The sequence below is a fragment of the Narcine bancroftii genome, chromosome 1 (assembly GCF_036971445.1).
Source record: "Narcine bancroftii isolate sNarBan1 chromosome 1, sNarBan1.hap1, whole genome shotgun sequence".
Classification (NCBI taxonomy): Eukaryota; Metazoa; Chordata; class Chondrichthyes; order Torpediniformes; family Narcinidae; genus Narcine; species Narcine bancroftii.
Genome location: NC_091469.1, coordinates 431,054,647 through 431,076,175, shown reverse-complemented (window position 1 = coordinate 431,076,175; position 21,529 = coordinate 431,054,647). Strand labels below are relative to the sequence as shown.

Below are 21,529 nucleotides of genomic sequence, written 5' to 3'. Positions count from 1 at the left end.
AGATGCACCTATTCATCACACCAGCAAACCCATGTCTTATCCTTGAAAGACTCCATTCTTTAACCCTAATCCTGCAGTTCAAACAATTCTAAATCCTCTCCATTTTCTATGATTTACACCATCTTTGATTTGAATCAATCACTAGTCACCAATGACATCTCACAATCTCTGCATTCCTTTAGTTTCCACTCCACATTTCCTTTATGTGCGTGGCCACCCACATAACCATTGAACCCTTGACCTTGGAATTTTCTCTGAAACTTTTGGCCTCCCTAGATTATGTAAACTTCTATGTTCCAGCATGTGCTGTACAGCAGCTGCTGTACTCAGCTTTCAAAAGAGGGAATTGAGACATGACCAACACCATAGTAAATACTGCAATCAAAGACAAAAAAGATAAAACTGAAGTTTGCAATAAGTATATTTAGAATCAGAGTTTATTGTCATGAACAAGTCATGAAATTTGTTGTTATGCAAACATTCATATAAACCACCTTACAAAGAAAATTAAAAATAGTGAACAAAAAGGCAGTGTCTTAGGTTCATTGATCATTCAGGAATCTGATGGCAGTGAGAAAGAAGCTTCCTTGTGCCGCTGAGTGCTCGTCTTTCAGCTCCTGTACCTTTTTGCCAATAGTAGCAAAATGAAGAGGTAGTGGGGATCTTTGAGGATAGAGGCTGCTTTCTTGAGATACTGCTTCATATAGGTCCTCAATGGAGTGAAATCCGGTGTTCATGATGTCGCACGCCGAGTTAACAATCCTCTGGAGTTTTTTTTTATTGACCTGAGCATTGGCACCTCATACCAGACAGTGATGCAACATGTCAGAATGCTCTACATTGTACATCTGTAAAAGTTTACAAGAGTCTTTGGAGACATACTAAATCTCCTCAAACACCTCACAAAGTATGGCTGCTGGTGAGCCTTCTTTGTGATTGCATCAACATGGAGGCTCTAGCACAGATCCTCGGAGATATTGACACCCAGGAATTTGAAGTTGTTGATCGTCTCCACTATTGAGCCCTCAATGAGGTCAGGATCATGTTCCCCTGACTTTCTTCTGAAGTCCACAATCATATCCTTGGTTTTGATAAAATTGAGCGCAAGGTTGTTTGAACGAGCCGATCTATCTCCCTCCTGTACCCTTCCTCAGTGCTGTTTGTGATTCTGCCGACAACTCTGGTGTCTTCGGCAAATTTGTATGTAGCACTGGAATTGTGCCGAGGCGCAAAGCCATGGGTGTATTGTGAGTAGGTCAGTGGGCTAAGTCTGCATCCTTGAGGTGATGGTCCTGTGTTAATAGTCAGTAAGGAGGGGATGCCACTTCCGATTCGTACTGACTGTGGTCTTCTGATGAGGAACCCAAATATCCAGTTACTGAAAGGGGTGCAGAAGCCCAGGGTTTGTAGCTTGTTGACCAGCACTGAGGGAATAATGGCGTTGAAGCCTGAGCTGTGGTCTATGAAGAGCAGCCGTATGTATGAGTTGCTGTTTTCAAGGTGATCCAGAGCTGAGTGGAGAGCCTGCGATATTGCATCTGCTGTGGAGCGATTGTGATGATAGGTGAATTGCAGTGGGTCCAAATCTTTGCTTAGGTACGTGTTAATTCTGTCCATGACCCACCTCTCAAAGCATTTCATCACAGTAGATGTTTGTGACATGAGACAAATTGTGGCTGATGAAGGTATCGACTAACAAAGTAGTTGCTTTAAGACCACCAAGACTGCCAATAAAGTATTAAAGAATACAATTATTTGACCATCAAGATTCGGCAAATCCCGACAATGACATACCAAAAATGTCTGTTTAATTCTAAATGTAATCTGGATGACTTCACTTCCATTTAAACAATATATACACAAATAATGAATGCTCACTACATAACAAATAATTACCTTAAATGCCAACTTAATAGTTTTATGAGTGTTGGATGGTCTTGATACTACAGACAAGGCAATTACATACTCTCTGAAATCAATTGTTCCATCTTTATTCTGAAAGAAGAAATAATCCATTAGTAAACAACACAACATCTGGGCAATTAGTATATTGCAGTCAAGTTTTGTTTAATCATTATTGAAGATATTTTTATATGAATAAGCCATGAAGATATTTAACAATAAAGACATGAGTAGCCTGATTCACGCTGATTATTAGTTTACAAAGGATCACAGAAGCAGACATTTCAGGCACATCTAATAATAATAAATATGCCAATATTCATTGAAAACGACATCATTTTGAAGAATTGGACACTAATTTCTGTAACTTGCTTCATTCTTAACAAGCCTGTGTACATACTTCACCATATTTAATATCCATAGCTGTTTTTTAAAATCAGCAAGCCATCTTGCCCATTACTTTCACTTGAGTTAGTTGAATTTCCATATTCTTTTAAAATTTTTTAATAAATTTTAAAACCACAAAAGAATTTACTATTATAATGTAATATTACAAATCCTTTACAAATATATGTGGTATCTATATATAGAAAGAAAAAAGAAAAAGCTAGAGATAGATATCGACCCTCAATAGATGTACTCCATACTATAAAAAATATGTGAAGACTTATTATGAGAAAGGGAATGTCAGAATTTCATTTAAATATTTATACCAATACTTTGTAAATATGGGCTCCATATTTTACAAAATATATGCTATTTATCTCTTAAATTAAGTAATTTTTTCAAGTGGTATACAACCTCAAACTTCTGCATGCCATCTCTCCAGTCCCAAATCTATATCTAATTTCTGAGTTATTGCTAAAAAGTTTTTAAACAGATTTCACTTGGAACATGTTCAATTTTAATTTAGGTTTAATCTCCTTAATATCACCCAGTGAAAACAACATTGGGTCCGGTGGGAATTTAACTCCAATTATTCTTTCTGATAAATTACCAATTTCCAACCAAAAAGATTTAATCTTAGCACACTGCTAAGTCGAATGCAAAGAAGTACCAACTTCCAGTCTATATCTAAAACATAAATCCGAAAAAGCATAATTCAATTTATTTAACTTGTGGTGTCAAATATAGATGATAAATAAAATTATATTGTTCTAACATATACCTCACATTTATTGTACTTTTCATATTTTCTCTACATAATTCCATCCAGTCATGTTCATTTATTTGTTTATTCAAATTCTTTTCCCATCTGTCATCTTGATTTATGTACTCTATTATTTTACGACCTGTTTTGTAGCAATTTGTACATTAATGAAATACATTTTTTGGTATCTCCATTACAAACTAATAACTCCACCTCTGTCTCTACTGGCAATATCAAATCTTGACCAAAAATTTCATGCAAAAGGAATCTTGAGGCAATGACCCCTAGTTCTGGTCTCCCCTACCAATGGAAACACCTACCTCTATCTTATCTATACCTTTTATAATTGTATATGTTTCTATAAGATGACCTCTCATTCTAAATTTCAGCGAGCACAGTCCCAGATGACTCAATCTCTCCTCACAGGCCAACCCCTTCATCCCTGGAATCAACCTGGTGAACCTTCCCTGCACCGCCTCCAAAGTCAGTCCATCCTTCCTCAAGTAAGGAGACCAGAACTGCACGCAGTGCTTCAGATGCGGCCTCACCAGGACTTTGCATAGTTGCTGCTGTCACTGACAGTAACAGTTCCACCTTTGGAAACTGTCCAGTTCTGGAGCGCCATATTTCATCGAAGCTAAACCAAAGTCTGAAACTTCATTTTTCAGAATGAACAACAGCAGACCCATTTTGAAAAACAGGCAAAGGAAAGTATTAACTGACCCTAGACATCAACTGAGGCTACATAGTGTACTTTAAATTGCATAGTATTTGGTGAAATGGAATTCAATGGTTGAAAGATTAATTCAGCTAAACATTCACTAGAACTATGCTGAGTGGTTAATCCAGGATTTGTCTTATTGGTGCATCTTAGATGCCATATTCAATCAGAATTTAGCCCAAAATGGGCATGCTTAATTTGAATAGCAATGCATCCTCCGGTTTGTTCCTCCAATTAGTGATTATCGATCCAATAAAGATAACATCCTGGAGCTATTGTTTAGACAACTGGGATACATGGCACACATCAGCTTGCATCATCTTTAGTCAAGGAGGTGGCCTTAAATTTATCCAGTAGCATAACACTATCTTTCCCACCTGTAAGTGATGATATGTACACAGTAGCAGAACAGCTTCTCAAATAATCTTTGGTTCCAATCCCTCAATTTATCACATCCCCTCCTCGTGCTATTATTTCAGTAGTCAACACTGCTCTCACTCTTCCATCTTTCTTCCTCATCTATTTTATTTTACAAACAGGATTATAGCAGCCTAATACGATCAAGGAACATCGTTCAAACAATGTAATCAGAATAGCAGGATAATGATACTGATAATGAGTTTATTGTCATATACAATGTGCATATGCACACTAAAATACTTGCTGCAGCTAAAGGGATATTTCATTTAACAAAAAACAATACATTAAGAGATAAAAATACAAAAGGTAGATAATATTCAATTACCACAGTGCAAGAAAAAAAACTGGTATTACAATTCTATGGGTGACCTCTTGCGAGGTTCAAGAGCCTGATAGACATTGGAAAGAAACTATCCTTGAACCTAGTCTTCAAGCTTCTGAACCTTTTACCCAAAGATAGTATTGAGAGGAGCTCATGACAAGGGTGATGGGGATCTTGTGATGTTGGCTGCCTTCTTAAGATGCATTCAATAGATGGGAGGTCAGAGCCTCTGGTGAACCTGGCAATGTTTGCTAACCTCTGCATTCCCAGGCACATGAATGACCAAACCAGGCTGTGATGCAACCAGTCAGTATCCTTTGGACAGTACACCTGATAGCGTAATCAATGACATGCCAATCTCCTCAGTCTTTTCCGAAAGTATTGTTGCTGGTGTGCCTTTTTCATGATTGCCTCAATGTGCTGACTCCAGGAGAGACCAAGACATGTACAGCATCAGCCTCTTTATTGCCTCCCCTTCCTAAAATCAACAATAAGCTCCTTGGTCTTGGTAATATTGAGCTAGATCACTACCCAACTGATTATAAATTTCTTTCCAGTAATATGATTCACCATTTCCACAGGTAACCCAGTGGAAGTTCAATTATCTTTATCTACAATGCAAACAACATTATCCAGATCCCACAAAACACAAACATCTCTTCATTCTTTTTTCTCTCCCCTTGCAAGTGTGTGCTTCGGAAAGGATGTTGAGAAGAGAGGAGTACAGATATCCTTCTTGTAAAAGGAAGGATATCTGTAAGGACGCAGATGTAAAATCAGAATTATTTCCCGTTTTCCAGCCATGATTTTGATAAAGTTTCAAGTGTCAAGAACACATTTCACTGAAATAAAAACACTGTGCAGTTTCAAGGCCAATATTTCATTGTTTGTGCCTAAATTTAACAATCCTGTTTCTTTTTGTCACTGCTTACAAGTGCTAGAAAAATGTGCATTTTTAGGGTAAAACTGGAAAACCATGGGAGTCTGGTCTAGCCTCTGTTCAGATGCACATAGCTCAGATGTATTAAGCTTTAATTTTCCAATTGGAATGTAGCATTGTGCAGAAGTTTATGTTCAGTCTCATTCAAGCAATATCAGTTCATAAATTTATCAAGCTTTATTTAGCACCTACTTACTGACATGACAGTACAGTTTACCTCATTAAAAAGTGCAAAGATGTCTGTTAATACATCAGTGATTGGCAGCTTCAAATAATCAGCAAATATCTGCAGAGTTATTCGTTTTCCCCTCTCTTTTTTGGCACTTTCTGCAAGTTCATCCAGTTCCATTTCAACTTGATTAGGCTTTAAACTGGAAAAAGGGAACACGGATAGAACAATCACAAGTGTGAATTTTTAAATTATACGGCTAAACACAGTAAAAATGTCAGTTGTTAGCTGTTGCTATTTAAGCAATTGGATAAAATCAATATCTTGAGATGATCATGAGATGAGATCATTATGAAGTGTAATTCTATTTAGCTCATCACTTGTACATCTCCAATCATGCCTGAATGATTGAGTTAAAACTGGTACATTTAGAAAGAAATTCTGAACTTCACTTTCCACTGAAGTAAACATGCTTGTAAAATATAGTATATTAATTGCAATGGGGTATTTATTAAACACCTCCCCCCCTCCCCATAATTATTTGAATTGAAGCAATGAGTGATTTGGTTACATTCAATTCTGAATTTTTAAAGTGGGCTTAAAGGATAGGGATTGCGTACTTCACATTTGGCATGTCTGTTAATCATGTTTTACAATTTGGCGTTCACTGGATTACGAACAGAGCTGTTTGAAGCAAATGATAGAAGGGATCAGCTCTAATCTTGTCATTCAGACTGGTTAGCAGAACTAATGTTCCTCTGGAAATTAAAAATAAAAGAAAATATTTCAGGCCCCTGAATTTTTAGCTTTCAGCTTTTAAGTTTTTCTCTCATTTACTTAGCTGTTCTTGCAGTTTTCACAAACTAGAAAATATTCACTTTTTGATATGTGGGTGACACAAGGCTGCCAGTGTTGACTCCCCATTCCCATGAGAAATTGGTGATCCATCTCCTTGAACTGCTCATGTTCTGATGTTAAAAGATAATTCCACAATGCTGTTGGATGCAGAATTTCATGATGTAGACCCATCAATGCATTTCTAAGTTAAGTTGTGAGCAACTTAGAAGATACAAGTTACAAAATATGGTATGATTATTCCAATCACTTTCAGTTAGAGGATTCCTGGATATTGGCAGAGGTAGGATTCAGGACTGATAACTGAACACAATTGCTTGCACAAATGATGAATTTAGAAGATCCAGAAAGACAAAAGTGCATAATTTTTGGTTCCTCAGAAGACTATTCACCCTACTTCTAAAGAAGGCAATATAAACCAGCTCATAATTATAATACCGGAAACAATGCCAACTACAGATAGAAATATTAGTCAATAGATTGGTCAGCTATCAAGTTTAATCTTAATCTCAATTTTATCAATTGTAGATAGCGACTCCAAGTGTTTACAATAGGAAGTAATCAAAGCTAATGGTTAATGTTAAATAATCAGGCAAAACACCGCTTCCCTTTATCTTATCTGTTAATTATTTACATAACGGCTAACTCTGATTAAGATAATGAAATAAATGTTGCTGAATTTGGGAAAATTAGAAAGTGAGCATTGAGAGCAGCCCGAGGTGGAAATGCCAAAGGGATTGGTAGGTTAAACATTAGTATAATTAGAATGATGCATTTAATTCATTCGGGCAAATAAAAGGTTGAGATTTTGGCAGGAATCTTTTGGCTCCAGATTCCTTCAGAGATCAAGTTCAAAAGGGATCAAAGAGCTGAATTCCAGAGGTGAGGCAAGAGCGATGATCCTTGACATTATTGCACAATTTGTGATTCTGGTAAAGCTGAAATCAAGAGGGGAAAAATCAAGAAATATATTGCAATAGTTGGAGTAATTTCTTGATTAAAGGAAGATGAGCAATGTGATTGGAAGTCAACCACCCAGCACAGAATACGGCTAAAATAATTCTAGCGGTTAATCCTATCACCCCCCACTCCCCCCCCATTTTCAGCTATTTAATCAACAAATTTTCTTTGATCAATGATGAATCCACAATATTTGGTCCCATTTGTTAGTCCTCAAGAGAACTAAACAATCCATGTCTGCATGCAACAGGACCAAGGTAACACATGAAGATGGGTTGATTCATGACAAGCAATTGCACCTCAAAAAACCCAGGTAGTAACCATCTCCAAAATTGAGAGTCCAATCAACTTCATGGCATCAAATCCCCCACCATCAACATCTTTGGAATTGAAACTACACTACCCATACAAATTATGGTTGCAACAGAAGTTGAGAGGCTGGGTACAGTGATTAACCTCCTGACACCCTGAAACATTCTACTTTGTAAAGGCCACAGAGCAGGAGCAGGCAGTAATAGTTTCCATTTGTTTGGATGAGTACAGATGCAAACATCTCTCAAGAAGCGAGAGAATCTGGCCAAGGTAAGACATGTAATTAACATCACCCATCAGTCTAATTAGTTCCCCCACAACCAAGACTGGTTGTAATATATAATCTACACATCGTACTGTAGTTACTCACCTTTAACCATGATCATTATCTCAATTACTCCAATAAGGACTAGGGCATCAGGCACAAGGAAACATCAGAAGTGGCAGGTTCCCCTGCTATTTCCAGGTCACACTATTCATACCTGGAAATATATTGCCATTCCTTCACTATTGCTGATCCAAATCTGGATCCTCTTTATCCAACACCTTGAAGAGAATTAGTAATGGCAATAGTGCCCTGGCCAGCAACATTATGATTGGAAAATGATTAAGAAAATAAAAATGATTAAGAAAATAAAATAAAAAGAGCCTGCCACTAAACCATGTTATCATTCCCAAGTGTTTAATTAGTCAGAAGCCATTGAGAAAATATTTTATATCTGTCATAAGTATTGACACATACATGATATCCAAAAAGCAAATTAATATAATTTAACTACTTTAAAAAAAATCACTTACAGCAAATTTTAATACAATGTCTATTTTCCTTCCATGAACTTGATGTACAGTTTGCATCAGTGAACTCATAATTAACATGCCAGTCTACTATTTCCAACTACTGGTCTGCAGACCATTGGTGGTCCACTGTTTTGTTTTGATGGTCTGTGGGATAGCCAAATTAATACAGTAAAACCCCCTGTATCCTGCACCCATGAGGATTGGTAGATGCCAGATAAGTGTATTTTACAATTGCTTGAGACTTATTCTTACAATGCCGAATACACTTGCATTCAGAATAAAGTTTAAAAAACAAAAATACTATACTGTACTAACACTGAACAAACCTCACCTGTAAAAATATATAAACCATAAAGTATTTAACTTTATTTTCAGTCAAATTCTTTAAAAACATTTATTCGTTGCTGCATCTGCCTATTCCTTCCCTTCCACGGAGTCGCCCAAAAGATGATAATTAACCTCCCCTAAGTTTACACCAAAGCCTCTGGCCGGGATGATTCTTCGCAGGGATAAGGAGACAGTGACAGTCACCCTAACAGCAAGTGGCATTATCCAGCTTTTTATCCTTGGTGACGCCATTGCTGTTTCACACAACTTTATTCTAACAGCTGCTATGAGCAAAACACGACCAAGGCCCTCTGCTGGCTGAATATTTGCTCCCATCTTCATCAAAGGCTCATGTTACTTCAGAGAACATTTTTAAGCTTACCTTTTTTGCATAATTTTCATTATTTATTTTAATTTTTAAAAAATTTATTTTCCTCAAATTTTTTCCCAGTTGTTGGAGGCTGCAGGTTGCTTGAATTCCGGATAACTGTAGTTCATACAAGCAATATGCAAAACAAGGTTGCAAAATTTATGACAAAAAAAATCTCAAAAAACTATTCCCACTAAAATAAAATCCTATTTGGTGGCATGGAAAGGGCTTCGAGCACATTAGGCCTCCCTCACTTAAAGGAACACTTAAAGTTATTTGAATAAAGGGTGTTTTAGTCTGAGTTAGGAAATTAGATTTTGCATTTCTCTTTTTTAAATATGATGTTCTTTTAGAATAGCTGTCATCACCAGGATAGGAATGAATAAGGAACACATTGTTCAAGATAATAATGAAAAATAAAAACAGAAAAAATGATTAAGTATTTTTTTTTAAGAACCTACTTGAGTCTCCTGACAAGCTTTGCAAATTCTAGCAGACACGTATCCAGAGGAAGCTTCAGCTGGCTATCTGACATTACAATCTGACAATCTTCAAATGTATAGTCCGTCACAGGAACACCAAGAGCTCTAAAAGGAACAGATTTACAAAATGTGAAAGAAATACTACCAAATGTCATGCGTGAGTAAAGCAACATTTCTGAACATTTTGTATATTTAACAAACCAGAATGAATGTCATAGGTTAGTCAGAAATAAAAAGTTGCTAATTCCCTCCCACCAAGCAGCACATCGGTTATAAATAATTGGGTGACAGTATTTAAAAATCATGAATATCATTAAGTGGCAAGTGGACCAACTGACTACTTAGCAATTTGAGAAAAGTAGATCCTGTGTCAGGTTTCCTATTTTGGCCATTAATAGTAGAGATTGGTCACTGCTTCACAGTCGATTGGATAATCAGTGCTCGAGGCATAATCCTAATGCACCATTTGGACTGACAACAATGTAATCAAAATAATATCTCTAGTACACATTTTGCCATTGCCACTGGTTTCAACTGAAACATAAAAAAATGAACTTTAATTGAATTAATGCTCAGATGATTAAAGAGCCTGGATCTTGCAGAGAAGTACCAGCAATTAAACCTAAGATGGACAGCATTTTGTTGCATCTTAGCCAGTAATTTTAAAACATCTTTTTCTCTTTAATATATTTTTATTGATTTGGAAAAGAGAAATATAACATTACATAGTGAATATACAATAATCGCACACCCTAATCCAATAGAATGCAGAATGTGAATCATAAGTAATTTACACATTGTCTTTTATATAATGTTCCAATAAAATTTAAAAAAATCTCTTAGGAAAACTTCAGCTCATATTCTATTATTAGAATTGTCTAATTAAAGAAAAAAGAGAAAAATAACATCTCCCCCCCACCCCCCAAAAACATGGTCACCAACAAATAATATGTAAAGAATCGAGTGTCACCTCCCGGACAATAGACAGGGAGCCCCCAAAGCATCTCTGCCTATGTAATCAAATTATTATAGTTGATAAATGGGCCCCATACCATCTCAAATTCAGTTGTAATCTCTTTAATGTTATATATTATTTTTTCCAAGCTCAAGCAAGACATAATATCCTGTATCCATTACATCTGAGTTGATGGTAAACTATATTTTCACTTTATTTAAAATTGTTTGACTGGCTATCAATGAAACAAACGCTACTATTCTTTTTTAAATTAGATTCAAGGAAATATTTGCCTGTTCAGAATGACCAAACAAAGTAATACAAGGAGAAGGTTCCACTTTGATCCCAAGATAGAGTTTGGAAAAATTGTTCCCAAAAATCTTTTAGTTTTGGACAATGCAAAATATATGAATCAGAGATGCCTCATAAATTTTACATTTATCACATAATGGATTAACATCAGAATAAAAACGAGATAGAATACATATATCTAAAAGTAAACAATGCACCACTTTAAATTGTAATAAATAATATCATGCACAAAATGAGGAATTGTTCATCAGGTCAAGTGTAATATCTCAATCTTCATCTAAAATTAATATACTCAAATCTCTACCATTCATTCTTGATTCCCCTCCCTGAACATATTTTTCGATCCATCAGGTTATTATAAATGGTTGCTATCAATCCACCATGATAAAACTTTATATCAAAAAGTAAATCAATATTATTGATTTCAACAAACCTATTTTAGGTGTTTGTTCTTGTAACATATATGCTATTGAAATAAATCTAAATCTAAGATTTTTTTAGAATCATATCAGATCCTAATTTTTCTCTTAAAGAGGCTCTAATTGAAAATACCAAAATAACATATTATGATGAATATAATTTAATTTTTAATTGATCAAATGTCATCAGAATCTATCATAACAATCTCCCAATTTTGAAATTCTATGGGACTTGCAGGAGCTGAAGGAAATCACTGCTGCCACACTGAAGGTTGTTAACGACTATTTTTATTTAAATTCAGCACGCCCCTTTAAGGGCAGCATGAGCTCAGTCACCTGGTGCATTGTGACATCATAATCGCTGCCCAGGGCACGTGCTGGAAGGGATGCTGGAGTCAGAGAGATACCTCTGACAACACCGTTTCCCCATGGCTGCCCTGCCATGTGGTGATACAAGCGGGGCCAGTTCGCCTTGAGGATGTGCGCCACCACACAACCCCCCTCCAGATATGGCTACATGTCCTGTCGTTTTGGCGGCAGGCCTCGGCGCTTGGGCGCAGCTATCTGCACCGGTTGTGATGAGTCCAAATGAGCAGCTTTTAAGTGGTCCACAGAAAACAATTCTTCCCTGCCCCCCACAACTCAAGTAAAAATCCCACCCGACCGTCGGAGAACCTTGTAGGACCCTTCATATGGGCGCTGCAGCGGGGCCCTCTGTGGTCCTCTCCAAACGAACATGAATTGCGCCACATCCAGTTCTTTCAGTCGAGTGGAAGGTCAGGTGCCGTGGTGCGATGGGGGCGGCGGGGTTAGGTTGCCCAGTCGTTTACAGATGTCTGCGAACCGCTCACCTTCATTGTGCATCGTCTTGGCCACTGGGCTGAAGAATTCGCCTGGCAGGGAGAGTGGCGCGCCGTTAAACATTTCTGTTGACGAGGCTTGCAGGATCTCCTTGGGCGCCGTCCTAATCCCAAGGAGAACCCAGGGCAACTCATCCACCCAGTCAGGGCCGGCCTTGCCATCAGAGTGGAATATAATTAAATTCATATACATTTTTCAAATTATTATCAATACGTATACCTAAATATTTAATCTTACCTGTCCACTTAAATTGAACTTCTTTTTAACATTGTGAATAGTCTCCTTGTACCAATTCCATTACCTCATTTTTATCCCAGTTTATTTTATATCCTGAAACTTTCCCATACTCTTAACTGGCTATAAAGTCTAGATAATGATAATTGTAATCGAGTTAAATAAACTAATATAGCATAAGCAAATAAACTAATTTTATGTTCAGTCTGATTTATTACAAACTCTTTCAACTGTTGGGTCATTTCAAATCTTTTGTGCAAGTGGCTTTATAGCTAAAGCAAACAAAGCTGGTGATAGAGGGCATCATTTTGTCTACTTGATCTAGTTAAATTAGGATTGAGACATCTGTTCATTTGTTATTACTTTAGCTTTAGGATTTATATGTAATGCCTTAATCCAATTTATAAAATTCAAACCAAAGACCTTAAATTTAAAAAATCCCATTCTAACCTATCAAAAGCTTTTTCTGCATCTGAAGTCCACTATTATACTCAATTTTTTTTTCATGTGTGCTAAATGAATAATACTTAATAACCTTACTATATTTTCTGAAGTTTGTCTATTTTTAATCAAAACCTGTCTGGTCCACATGTATTAATTCAGGAAGATAATCATTAATCATAATCATTAACACTTTTGATATAATTTTATAATCAATGAAAAATAATGTCTAATACTATCAATGTAAGATACAGATTACTCCATTAGAATTTTTTTTTTACATAAATTGTATATTACACCTCAGAAATTGAGAATATCGGACCAATATTTTAAATGTGGAAAAGAAATTGGAACTTTTTTAAAAAAAAACTATGTTGTCTTGTTTGAAGATTAATGCTTTTTGGGTTTCTGTTAGTAAGTTCCTACTATGAACTACTGACATTGCTTTTCTGTTAAATCCTGAATTATTGTTGTTAGGAAATTTTGAAAGTATTATCTTCAATAAATTATCTTTGTCAGATTTTCAATTGAAATTTAAGTTAGCTTTAGTAATAGCAAGGAAATGTACTGCTGTTACATGGAAATCAGATGTTTCATTAACATTAGAAAGATGGCAAAGAGATTCAAAGTTCTATTCCTTTAGAGAAAAAAAAACTTACAATTTAAGGGGTAAATATTCTGTATTTTTACAAATTTAGAGCCCGTATGCTAGAAGAATGAGACAAATTATAATTTTATTATTTTGAATTTTCCCAACCAGTGAAGCTTTCCCTAAATGAATAATAGTAACTTGTGGAACAATATTTTTTGGGATCCTTGAGTGTCATCTGAAGCAATCCAAATTAATGTATAGATCTTAGTCATTGGGATTAGTTTAGGTTGGGGGCGTTGGGATTTTTAAAGTTTCAGTAGTGTCTTTTAGCTTTTTTTTTCTTTTTTTATATATACATTATCAACATATATTTGTAAACAGTATAATATTGTGATTTGTTATTCATTGTTATAATTATATACATATTGATTTAAATATTCAAAAAAATACTGGTTTCAGGAATTCAAGGAAAATTAGGAAGTTTGGAATTCGCAAAAAGTCTGATTTGTAAGTATCTTAAAAAAATGCCTATTAGGAAGATTAAATTTAACTGTTAATTGTTCAAATGAAGCGAGCTTACCCAAATATTGTTAGCACACGAGAGTCAAGCACCCTAATTTGCACCCTTAATTCTCAAGCATGTGCCAACCGAACTCCAATATGCGAACCGGGCATGCACGCAGAAATCAAGATGGCTGCGCCCAGCCTACAGACCCTAGAACATCGACTAACAATAAACGTATGCACATTTTGGCTGTTACATGCCCAGTATCCCTGTTATAGTTTGTCAAATAAAACAAACAGTGTTAATTTAATTTTCTTTAAACAAATTTTTGGTCATATTTGCGGATGGACGCAAGTTGCATCAATTGCAAGTCTGGTAGTACCTATATATAATTCTGTGGCAACTCTCCAACAGCATTACTGGGAACTTTACTGGTACAGCCACTGAACCATCTTTTGCTTTAATGGAGATCAGATAATGAATTGTTACTGAAATATTTTGCATGATAAAAATTTGTCACTGGCCCATTTCCTTTGGTGTTATGAAACAGTGCACATATCGAGTCAATTATACTTTACCACCTTAAGCAATCCTTTACTAATCACGGAGCATCGACGGCATAGGGAATATTTAAAGTGGTACTTGCGTGGAAAGAAAAAGGTTGAAAACCACTGATGTAGAGGAGTGAGTACATTTAGAATAATGAGCAACAGAGAGATCTTTGTGTACAAGTCCAACGATGCTTCATCAGCCAAGGGAGTAGAATAATTTTAAATATTAATGAGAACAACCACATCTAGAACATTGCTTGCAGTTTTGGTTACCTCAAAGTAGAAAGGATACAGAGGAGATTCACCACTTAACTACCTGGCATACAGTGTCTTAGACATGGGGACAGGCAAGCTATAGCAGAGGCATACAAAATTATGATGGGTAGACCATTCCCCCAAGCAGAAGCGTCTATAGCCAGAGATCATTGCTTCAGATAAGGTACTGGAAGTTCAGATATGATACATGGTGCACCTAGGGCAGCTATTTGCAACTGGGGCCACAGCATATTCAAGTGGAAGTCTTTTTTGCTTCTGGATTTAAATTTCTGGTTTATTGTCAGAGTACATACATGACATCACACAACCCCTGAATGTAAAACAGTGGTCACAGCCCAGGACGTCACAGGTTATACCCTTCCCGCCATCGAGAACATCGACAGGGAACACTGCTGTCGGAGAGCAGTAGCAATCATCAAGGATCCACACCACCCAGTACACACACTAGTATTGCTGCTACCATCAGGAAAGAGATATAGGTACCACAAAACTTGCACCACCAGGTTCAGGTGGTCTACAGTAAGTAAAGGAATACTTAAGGTAGTCTGTGGTTAAATAAAGTTGGAGAATCTCAGTGAGGAAATTATAGGTGCAAAGATTTTACAATTCTCTTTAAAATATGTTCTTCTTTTAGAGTAGCTGTCATCATCAGGATAGGAATAAGAAACCATTATTCAAGATGGAAATGAAAAATAAAACAGAAAAAAGTGAATAAGTACTTTTTTTTTAATATAAACAGAACCTCCTAGCACCATCAGGTTTAGGAACAACTGCTATCCCTCTACCATCAGATTCCTCAACAATAAACGCATTTAACTACTCTTACTTTTGTCCTTTACAGATTTATTTTATCTGTATGCAGTTTGTTTACATTTATTTGTTTTCATGTGTATGTGGTGTACAGTTTCTCCCAGCTCACACAACAAAAATATTTAGGTTCTTTTATGCAGTAGTACGGAAAACAAAACTAGACTGCTTTAGAGGTAAGGTGGCCCGTAAACTTTGAGCAGAGGGGGGTCGTAGCCAAAAAAGGATAGAGAATGGCTGAACTTGAGAATGGTTAGAGTTTGGAATGCACTGCCTAAGAGGAGAGCCAAGCCAGACTTAAACTGGCATGACAATGGATCTATCTCTGATCAATGGGATTAGTATAGATGGGTACTTGCCAAATGATAGACAGGTCGGATAACATAGTCTGTATCTGTTGTGTATTATTTTTGTAGTTCAGATTTATTGTCAGAATACATATATATCATATTTTTTTCTGCAGGCACAGCAGAATTACCACTGATATAAACTGTACCCAGTGCAAAACATGCAAACAAAAATGTAAACAAACTGACTTGCAATACAGAGAGAAAAAGAAAATCAATAAAATGCATAGGAGTCTTTAAATGAGTTTCTGATTGAGTTTCCCATTGAGGCATCTGATAGTGGAGGAGCAGCAGCTGTTCCTAAGCCTGGTGGTGCGCGTCTTGTGACATCTATACCTCTTTCCTGATGGTGGTGAGGGTCTTTCCATCTCTTTCAAACATTTTTATTGAGTCTAAAATAAATATATAAAGTACAAAAAAATGGATGGAGCTGCATTAGACAGTTCCTTAATCCAAATAAGAAACATTGATAACTATGTTGAAACCCATTTGAGGATCTTTGATGATTGCTACTGCTCTCCATCAGCAGCACTCCCTATAGATGTGCTTAACAGTGGGGATCGTTTTACCTGTGATGTTCTGGGCTGTGTCCACTATCTTTTGGAGGTCTTTACTCTCAGGATTATTGGTGCTTCCATACTAGGTTGTGATGCAGCCGGTAAGCACACTTTCTGTTACACCTCTAAAGAAATTTGCCAGGGTTTCTGATATCATAGCAAACCTACACAAACTCGTGAGGAAGTAAAGGCACTGACGTGCTTTTGTCATGACGTCATTGGTGTGTTGGGGCCAGGAAAGATCCTCCGAGATAGTGACTCCCAAGAACTCAAATTTGCTCACCTTCTCCACTTCTGATCCCCGAATGATCAATGAGTTGGTAGTGTTCTTATAGTTAAATTTCAAGAGAATTGAGGAATTAACTGCTACTCACTCAGATTGAGTGGCTTGTGGGCTCAATCAAAAAACTTACTAAATTCGGCAGAATCAGAGATGTGTGTAAACCACTGGAGAAAAATTGCAATCAATTCCAAAAGCACTAGGTGCTGCTCCACTGGCCACCGTGACAGAGGTGCACCAAAGAAAAGGTACAAGGACTGCCTAAAGAAATCTCTTGGTGCCTGCCACATTGACCAACGCCAGTGGGCTGATAACGCCTCAAACCGTGCATCTTGGCGCCTCACAGTTTGGCGGGCAGCAACCTCCTTTGAAGAAGACCGCAGAGCCCACCTCACTGTCAAAAGTCAAAGGAGGAAAAACCCAACACCCAACCCCAACCAACCAATTTTCCCCTGCAACCATGTCTGCCTGTCCCGCATCGGACTTGTCAGCCACAAACGAGCCTGCAGCTGACGTGGACTTTTACCCCCTCCATAAATCTTCGTCCGCGAAGCCAAGCCAAAGAAAGAAAGAAGAAAAGGTGCTGCTCCATGTCAATGAAGATGAATTGTGAATGATGTAGATATAACCACAGCCAAGTTCGAGACACAAGTGCTCTCAATAATCAAAAAGAAAAAAAATGATTACCAATCATATGTGTAATTATAGATTAAGTTTCAAATCTAATTAGTGCTAATTATACTTACTCTGCCATTACCTTTCTGACATTGTTTGCATACAAAATGGGATTTTTCTTTTCCTCCTCTGAGGGTGTATACACTGGCAGAAACTTTTGAAACGGGAAAAAAAAACAATTAAACAATCAAGGACCACAGCACTCTATAAAATATTACAATTACAATTGTTTACAGAATGGCACAATATTCTTTATTGAAGTTTTCTGTAATACATATACAATTTACTAACTTCTAACTCAAACTGAACGACAAAAACTTGTATATTATCAAAGATTGTACGGAAAACAATAAGATGAGCTGACAAATTTGTTTGTTTGAATTGTAAGCATTTCTCTTATAAACCGTTAAGTGTGTGTGGTGATATTCATGCAAGGATGGTGCATAAACAGAACTTAAAGTCAGGGAACAAAACTGAAAATTTAAAACACCACCTATGCTTTTTATGATGAATGGTTGAAAAACTACTAACATCAATTGCCAATGCAGGGATCTTCGTTGTGCAAACCTTTCTGAAATTCCAAGTAAAAATTTTATCAAGTATGAAGTGGGCTCTTCATTATAGATTGTATACCATATATTTTTTTTACAAAATTATTCTTCTGCAGTGAAGTGTTATTAAAAATTATTTTAAGTGCATTATGAACCAAGTATATAAAACACATTTAATCTCAGGGACAAAAATACAATAAATGATCATACGTGGAAAACAAACGTACATTTAAAAAAATTTTTGGTAGTTAAAGACAAATTCAAATTTGAATTCCATTGCTCCTATGGCATGAAGACAAGATACATTTTCAAAACGTAGCCAAGTTGCTAATTGATTGATAATGTTGGTCATCTCTCTCCTCCAAGTACAGATACATTGAATTGTAAAGTAACAAGGAAATAAAACTAAAGATTGGTCTGTGGTTGGAACTTTTAAGCACACGAGTTGGGAAGATCACAAGTTCACAGGCCTAACATCCTAAATACACATTCTGTGACATTTCAACTTGCAAATGCAGGTCTAAACAAATACAGTACCTGTATGCAAGATAGTCAAATGATATTACTACTATCTTAATGATGTGTTGGAAAAGATTAACCTTAATCCAAATAAAAGACAACATTCTGAGGCACTCAAAGAATTAGAAACTAACCTCCATTTCCATATTATTATGTAGCTGGCATAAAGTGAGCCAAAGGATCTTTAACCTAAGAAATAAGATCATTAGTATAATTTCAACAAAAATGTGTCTCTGGTTCTCTTGTAACTTTACCAAAAATTATTAAATGATACAATTTATATATTTATATATGCTGCATTATAACTATTTTTTGAGATATCTTACTAAATTAAAATAGTAATGTGCATGTGCCCTCCAATATTTTCAGTAAATATTCAACAAGATTGCCTTCTGAAAGTGGCACCTCTCTTGAGTTACACTGATATTACACAGATCATTCTAGTTGTACAAGTACCTTCAACAAATATTGTATGCATTTAATTATACGTGGATGATTATTAAACATACATAATGTCTCAGTCAGTATCTGGTCAATATTCCAACTTGCAGATAGTTTCAAAACTTAAATTAAAAGAAAAAATTTTATGCAGCATTTTACGTAACATCTTTTTTGCAATGTGCTCACATTACTTCATGGGACCATTAAAAGGTTCTCTGCCCCAGCTCTGAATTATTCAGAGTATCAAACTGGTTTGCTTGAAAGTCCTGAAGAACTCATTGCACACAAAGCAGGTGTATATAACAAAAAAGGTTGTCCTTTAAGAACTGAGCTTACATGTAAAAACACCATGCTGGAGCTCAAACGGTACTTTATAAGATACAAACTTTTCCAGCTTGAGTCCTTCTACAATCATGGCAGCAAGCTGAAAATTATTTTAAGTCAGTATGATCGTTTTTGTTGCCAATATATAATAATCATACATTCTGGTTATTTGATGGGCTAAAGTTGAACAAAGAAGTGGCAAATCTGCCACTCTCATCATTAAATACATTATTCATTTAGCTGTTCTCCACCAACAATATTTATTGCCTTCACCTTGACTCTATGAACTTATCACTAATCCCTGCCAATTTATAAATCCTTACAGTTCTTACATCCAAGAATCAAAGAAAAAGGCACAGCAAAATCAGCCAAGAAACAGAACTTTTTGAAATTCACCAAGAACTTTAATCTTATTTTTGTTATCTTCCACTTAAAAAAGGCATTTTGTGTGAAATTATCAATTTGAGACCAAGATTTTTAAAAAAAACAAAAGGTCAACCTACGCTCCAGGTCCTTGCCAGGTCCAAGTGATTGTATCCTAGAAATAAAAATTATAAAACTGATTCAAAATACATATTTGTGAATAAAAATAATTTGCAAAGAAAATACATATTTGTATTGGTCAGCATTAAATATAGAAATAGTTAAGCTGCTTTGAGATTTGCAGGGATAAATTCCTTGAATGTATTGTGCAATCTGACAGAACATTGGAAATTACATGCAAAAGAACACAGACAACTTTTAAAAGCAATATATTTAAAAAGCTGTCTTGGCCAGTTAATTCTGAAGTAATTTATTCAAACATTACAAGAACAAGTCATTGAAGAAACAAGCTCAGGTAAGATCTAAAATAGGCACTTTGTAGTAAATAAGATGGATACTCAAAAGACAATGTAACAAGGGAAAGACAACCCAGAATTGTAGGGTGAAGGAATTGTACAGATTGCTACAGTTGGTAGAGGATAGAGGTTGGCTAAGGGAGAGCAAAGTCTATCGAGTTACAAGGAATTTGGCTGTTCTACAAGAATTAGTTTGCATTTAGGTATAAAAAGCAATTGAGTAGTAAATGAAATGCTGATCATTACAATAAGCACATGAGAGTACAAGAGATAGGAGAGCTTGTGGCTACTCTATGAAGTATTTGCATTGACATCTTCTATCAACCCATTAACTTCCACAGATATCTTGACTACTCCTCCCATCATCTTCTGCAAGAATTCAATTCCTTCTCTCAAATCCTGTCTCTGCCACATCTACACCCATTATGATGCTTCTAATTCTAGGACATCAGAGTTGTCCTTCAGAAAACATGGCTTCCCATATTCTCGATAGAGGGTGTAAATCTGAAATATTGACTGCCTTTTACATCGTATAGATAGATGGATGCCTCATGCCCTGCTGAGTTTCTCCAGCACTTTTGTGCAAAGCTGAAGTATTCTCCACAACTTTGTCTTTTTTTTTAAAAAAAGATGGAGCTTTAAGGACCATGAAGCAGAGTCACAAGAATGAGATGATAACAAGCAAACAGTTCAATTTTCACTGAAGTTTAAAAGGATAAAGTTTGAAAGGAGATTTTTGAGGAATTTTCCACAGGTGGGTGAGTGTCAAATTCCACACGACTAACAGGATGAATTATTTCTGTGAAGATGGTGCATCTCTACAATTCTCTGCTGAGATATCTCCATATGCCAAGTTAGTTTGTGGGTCCAAGGCTTCAATAGATTCTTAAACTATCTGAAGGCTATGGGGATTAAATATAAATATTCAAAGTTTGGTAAATATGAGGATTAGATGTAAAAAAGCAGCCTCTATCCTGAAAGACTCCTACCACCCAGACCATGCCTTCTTCACTCTACTACCATCAGGAAAAAGGTACAGGAGCCCAAAGACAAGAACTCAACAGCACAAGGACAGGTTCTTCCCTGCTGCCATCAGATTCCTGAATAATCAATGAATCACAGACACTGGCTTACTTTTCGTGCACTATTCTCTTTTCACTATTTTATAGTAATGTAACATGGTTATAAGATGAATGTTTGCTCCATGATGTTGACACAAAACAATGAATTTTATGACTTGTTCATGATGATAAAATTCTGATTCTATTATTTATGCTTTTTTGGGGTAAGGGGGTTATTGGCAAGCCCAGAATTT

General features: G+C 36.2%; 1 protein-coding gene and 1 long non-coding RNA gene across 4 annotated transcripts in view; one reads left to right on the top strand and one right to left on the bottom strand.

The window, feature by feature from the left end:
* Positions 1-21,529, bottom strand: part of lpcat1 (lysophosphatidylcholine acyltransferase 1) — a 126,095-nt gene that overhangs the window by 13,283 nt on the left and 91,283 nt on the right. For 2 of the 3 annotated variants that reach the window (XM_069914208.1, XM_069914207.1), the window contains exons 7-12: positions 19,879-19,913; positions 18,745-18,799; positions 17,612-17,694; positions 9,708-9,833; positions 5,673-5,826; positions 1,897-1,995 (exon numbers count right to left, since the gene is read on the bottom strand). In XM_069914208.1, coding sequence (XP_069770309.1) covers positions 1,897-1,995; positions 5,673-5,826; positions 9,708-9,833; positions 17,612-17,694; positions 18,745-18,799; positions 19,879-19,913 — 552 coding nt within the window. Of the gene's footprint in view, positions 1-1,896; positions 1,996-4,157; positions 4,293-5,672; positions 5,827-9,707; positions 9,834-17,611; positions 17,695-18,744; positions 18,800-19,878; positions 19,914-21,529 lie in introns of those variants that run through there. The other variant, XM_069914209.1, reaches the window with a different exon arrangement.
* Positions 11,796-19,911, top strand: LOC138751652 (uncharacterized). Its single transcript, XR_011350104.1, has 3 exons — positions 11,796-12,190; positions 14,002-14,049; positions 19,701-19,911. It is a non-coding gene; the product is annotated as an uncharacterized lncRNA (long non-coding RNA).